The following is a 5485-nucleotide window of genomic DNA, read 5'->3' as shown; positions in this document are numbered from 1 at the left end:
GCTGGTCTCGAGAGAGCGCCGCTGCGGTCGAGATGATGAGAGATTGACGTCATCGGGACTGACGCGGAGCTGAGGAGGTAGCAGAGAGATAGAGCAGCGGCAGCAGCAGCATCCCCGCTAACAAACGGTACATCACCTATATCCCCCACTACCAGCGAGGTGTTTTTATCACAGAGCGTCCTCTAAAAATAACGGTAGGGACAGCAGCCATAGCACTGATCGAACCGTTTGTCTGTGAACACTGAATAGCAGTTCAGATGTGGCCCTTGATAGCGTTTACGTCGTGGTAGTCGCAGTGATTCCCTGTCGTCTTGGTTTCGTTGTCATTGTAGGGTTAGCAAAGCTAGCTGGGTTAGCTGTCTATTGAATGCAGCTGCTCTGTTTCATCATTACCTTCAAAGTATACATGACAGAATTGTTATATGTAGGCTGTGCTTTTCCATTAGCTATGTAGAAACTGCACTCGGTAGATATCATGCCCTAAAGTTGTTAATGATTGTTATTTATTATGCGGTAAACCATATCATAGACGTGATTTATGTTTGAGGAAGTGATACAGCAACAGTTAAAAGCACCTGCTCTGCATCATGGCTTTTTATGAGACAGCGGATATATTATTTGACATGACTGTTGTCTGACATATTCATAGCTGTGAGTTGCCATACACCTTTAGACAATTGGCTTTACCCCAACCCGCTGAAGAGTTTACTTTCATAAATGCATTATCTGTTAAAGCACCAGTTTACAAAGTGTTCATGTTCGGTCAACTTCATCCACAAAGGCATATGCAATCAATGCATACACGTCCATGCATTAGTAACTTGTCAGCACAAGGAATGTACAGTATTTTGTATCATGTTTTAAATAGGCTTATATAATTTTATTTTAATGATAACCCTCGTTTGTGGGTGCCCTCTTTCACCAGCCATCTCTCAAAGGTATAGGTTTAAGCAAAAGATGAGCGTGTGTCTTCAGGTATATAATTTTACTAAGTCAAACACATAAAAGTGGGTGCTAAGAATAACAAAGAAAGGTACAGCTGCATCAACAGTTATGTTCATCTCATATTGTCATGTTGTGCTTAGGGCATTGCCAGCTGACAGCAGTCCATGTCATTGGATCCTTTGCAGAAAACATAAGCAACAGGGTGTGAAATGTTCAGTCACCTCCTTCCCACTGTCCACTGGTCCTCCATGCTCTCCCCTTGTCCCTGATTGTGCGATCCATATTTTGTCCTTCCCGTCTGTATTCTGTTTTCAGCCCTCTTCCTTCTTGCTACCTTGTTCTACCCTCATCTTGGTTCTCCTTTTTCCTCCCCTCCTCTCATGGTACATCCTGTTTTTTCCCAACTGTCACAGAGATAAAAGATAAGATGGCCACCGCCTCCACTCTGGAAGAAGATGAGAGTTTGAAGGGCTGTGAAATTTTTGTGCAGAAGCACAACATTCAGCAGATCCTCAAAGAGTGTATTGTGAACCTCTGCATCGCTAAGCCTGAGCGTCCCATGAAGTTCCTGCGGGAGCATTTTGAAAAGCTGGAGAAGGTTGGTGATAACTCTCTGTATGACTTTGGTTTGTCAGTCTGAGTCTCTATTTTGAAATGTGGAGCCATCTATTGCCTGAAGCCTTGGGGATTTTGAAATTCTTAATTATAATGTGCTTTTAACCTAAATGTAATATATTTGTGACATTACTGTTGATAGAAATGTGTGTAAGTTACCAAGTTGTGAGTTCTTCTCAGTTTTCTAATAATGTATCATAATACAGCCTATAGTAAGTGAATGAAATGGAGTTTATGTATAATATGGGTGGTCATTGCAGGCAATGGTGATAGGTGGAATGCAGTTTCAATGTTGTGGATATTTGAGTGTATTTAAAACATTGAGTGTGCTGAATTTTTCATGTGTACTGTACACAGTGCTGTTTTATTTGTTACAATAAATCTGTTCAGCTGATGTTTATAACATCATCACATGCAGAGATAAACAGAGCAACAACATCTCAACCAGCTACTGTGTTAAAAAACTGGACTGAAACCATCATAATAAAACTTTTGGTTTTTATCATATACGGTAATTGGAGAATCCATTACAGAATATGAAAGGAGCTCCCACAAAAGGCCAGTGTCCTGTTTGCAGGCTCAGGGAACAGGCTGAATCTGTTTATGAGCATAGAAGTGAAAGAAGTGTTACATTCATTAACAGATAGCAGCTACAGGGATCCAAGTACTAGTTGACTAGAAAACTGGTTAAAAGAGATGAAACCTCTGACGCATGTTCCCTGTGGGCCACTAACAACATTACTACACTGTATGTATTTAGGATGGGCATTTTGAGCTAAAATACAATTTGATTTTCACTGGGAACTATTCTGCAATTATTCAAAGATGTTTCTGCTGTTTGTATTTGATGCTGTAGTAAAATAATATGCCGACTTCGTTATCGCGTTATTTCCAGGCGCCGGTAAAAGGAAGTGAAGACAGTGGCTCTTTGTTTTTAAAGACAAAATCATAGTCAGATGAAAAATTTGACATTTCAAAATTTAATGACTATTTGAAACTCGTTGCCCATCCCTAGTATGTATAAGATTGCTTTTTGAGGGGAATAACTTGGCATCTGCTAGTAGTCATTGATAGGTTTAAAAATAGTAAATGTACCTAAGATTGTCAGGTTTTTAAGCCTATCATAGGATATATATATATATATATATAAAAACACTATTGTGTCTAATATGCAAATTAGCTTTAAAATAAGGTGCCACTGACTTTAGCCTGAACAAATGGTTTTTTCCAGCAACTGGCAGAGAGCCATATGGATAGTTTGCTAAGTGGGTCACAAGATTACTTGTTTGAGCGGTTTTTAAGCGTATCATAGGATATATATATATATATATATAAAAACACTATTGTGTCTAATATGCAAATTAGCTTTAAAATAAGGTGCCACTGACTTTAGCCTGAACAAATGGTTTTTTCCAGCAACTGGCAGAGAGCCATATGGATAGTTTGCTAAGTGGGTCACAAGATTACTTGTTTGAGCAATTCACTCTTACACTGCTGTTACAAATAGATCATATAAAGGTGTATGAGGAGGCGCTGTAGGCTGTTGATGTTGACCTGAAGAGAGTTCAGGTGTTGGAGAGACGTCTCCAACAAGAGAAATGATTGTTGAAGAGATATCAGATATAACAGAACTGAAGTTCACTGTCGTGATGCCTGATAGAGGGTCTCCATCCTTGCTGCATTGGTGTGTGTCTGTATTTGTGGTGGCAGGTGACAGTCATTTGATTTGATCCGTGTTTAAATTGACAAGTGATATTTGCCACAATCTTTTGTTTTCCTTAAAAAAATCAAAGGCTTAATTGTGTTAATAGTAGTAACAATGCCTGTGTGTTTAAGTAAATTATGCACATTTATTTATTTATTTATTGCCAAGGTATTTATTTAACCAGTCAGAATCAACAGTGTGCATCTGCAATATATTTCTGTAAGCCGAGGTGTTAGGACAGAATGTACAAAAAGTTTTAAGGTCAAGGCTGGACTGTCCTTTCTGTTCTAGTAATACATGACCTGCACTTGTTTATGTGTTTGCATCTGTCTGCTGTCATAATCTGGAGCAGTGGTCCACACGGAGGTCTGTGGTCAATGTCACTGTGTCAAAGCACAGCATGAGTAGTGGAGCTGTTTCTGTTGTTGGTGTGGACTGTAATGCTGCATAGTCTGAGTGTCAGCACAAGTGCTAATGGATGGCAGAAGCACACAGTAGCACACTACTCGTGATTCATGCTGTAAACTTACATATAGCTTTCTGTTGTGATCAGCTCCCTCTGTTCAGTGATCTAATGTGCTAACCTTCTTATTGAAAGGGGTATATGAAAAGAGAATTTATACTGGAGAATTGATTACTTTAAAAAAAAAAATCTGAATAACTAACATGGATAAATACACTATGGCACACTTTGGTCTCTATATTCCTGACACTATACTCTGGTGTCCGGAAGCGTCTGTGCACTTGTGCAGTCTGCACAAGTGGCCAGGGAAGCACAATACATTTTTACTGATTCTACTGCTTGTTACATTCTTTACTCTTTGCTGTACATATCAATCACACCCTTTGCAATAACTTAATTATGGAGTACACTGCAGTGTGTCTCACTATTTATCACTGCTGCCGCTTACATGTAGCATTTAATCAGACACATCTCCACCCCTGCATCGGCTGTGATTATAATGTCCTCTGAGGAGGCATGGAAAAGTGTTGCTGTCACTCCTGAGTCTCCCTCTGTGCTGGATAAGTGTCTGCTGCAGCAAACATAAAACACTGTCAACAAAATAACAAAAGCCAGTAGTCTGACGGCTTACGCAATTGCAGAAGTAACAGATCCGCATAACATTTCTGTCAACATGACAGGAGAAAATGCAGTTGGGAGTTTAAGAAAATGTTCTGCAATATCATGAGGACATACAATTAAGGTGTTGCATTGTGGTCAGTGAAATCTCCTGGTGTGTACAAGTGGCTGGAATTAAACGACCCTGGCTTTCAGTTCTCTTAAGGCAACAGCTGCCCCGCACTGTTCCAGTCAAGCCTTCAAAATCTGTGCTTGCGTTGTGGGGGGCAGTCATTTGGCATAATTGAAACAGGCGATGTATATTTTTGTTGTGTCCCACTTATTTAGGATGCTTATCAAAGGGTAACTTTGAGGACGATATTTGTTTCAAGACACATCCATATAATAGGACTTGTACACTGGCTTTTCTGTTGTTTTTCCTAATCAGTCTTCTGTTGTTCAAAATATTCATTCCTAAAATCTTTTGTTTCAAAGACCTAATAAAAAAAACGGAGTAGATAGACAAAAGCAAAACAATGTTCTAGTTTCTGAATAAAAGTGGTCTTTCAGAGGCGGTAGCTCTTGCTCTCTACACAAAGAAATAACAGAAAATAGATAAAATACACCTTTGTCATCATATATCCTCCTGCAGTGGGTACGGAAAGTATTCAGACCCCCTTAAATTTTTCACTCTTTGTTATATTGCAGCCATATGCTAAAATCATTTAAGGTCATTTTTTTCCTCATTAATGTACACACAGCACCCCATATTGACAGAAAAACACCAAATTATTGACATTTTTGCAGATTTATTAAAAAAGAAAAACTGAAATATCACATGGTCATAAGTATTCAGACCCTTTGCTGTGATACTCATATATTTAACTTAGGTGCTGTCCATTTCTTCTGATCATCCCTGAGATGGTTCTACACCTTCATTTGAGTCCAGCTGTGTTTGATTATACTGATTGGACGTGATTAGGAAAGCCACACACCTGTCTATATAAGACCCTACAGCTCACAGTGCATGTCAGAGCAAATGAGAATCATGAGGTCAAAGGAACTGCCTGAAGAGCTCAGAGACAGAATTGTGGCAAGGCACAGATCTGGCCAAGGTTACAAAAAAAAATTTCTGCTGCACTTAAGGTGCCTAAGAGCAC

The 5485-nt window shown here is 39.3% G+C and overlaps 1 protein-coding gene across 2 annotated transcripts in view; it reads left to right on the top strand.

Annotated features, from left to right (window-relative positions):
- The window catches only part of prkar1b (protein kinase, cAMP-dependent, regulatory, type I, beta), a 63780-nt gene continuing 58295 nt past the window's right edge, over positions 1–5485 (top strand). The window contains exons 1-2 of one of the 2 annotated variants that reach the window (XM_020622143.1): positions 1–127; positions 1359–1543. In XM_020622143.1, coding sequence (XP_020477799.1) covers positions 1373–1543 — 171 coding nt within the window. In that variant the 5' untranslated portion in view covers positions 1–127; positions 1359–1372. Of the gene's footprint in view, positions 195–1358; positions 1544–5485 lie in introns of both variants that reach the window. The other variant, XM_020622142.1, reaches the window with a different exon arrangement.

The sequence above is a fragment of the Monopterus albus genome, unplaced genomic scaffold (genome assembly GCF_001952655.1).
Source record: "Monopterus albus unplaced genomic scaffold, M_albus_1.0 scaffold273.1, whole genome shotgun sequence".
Lineage (NCBI taxonomy): Eukaryota > Metazoa > Chordata > Actinopteri > Synbranchiformes > Synbranchidae > Monopterus > Monopterus albus.
Note: the sequence above shows the minus strand (reverse complement) of the source record. Positions and strands in the feature narration are given on the sequence as shown.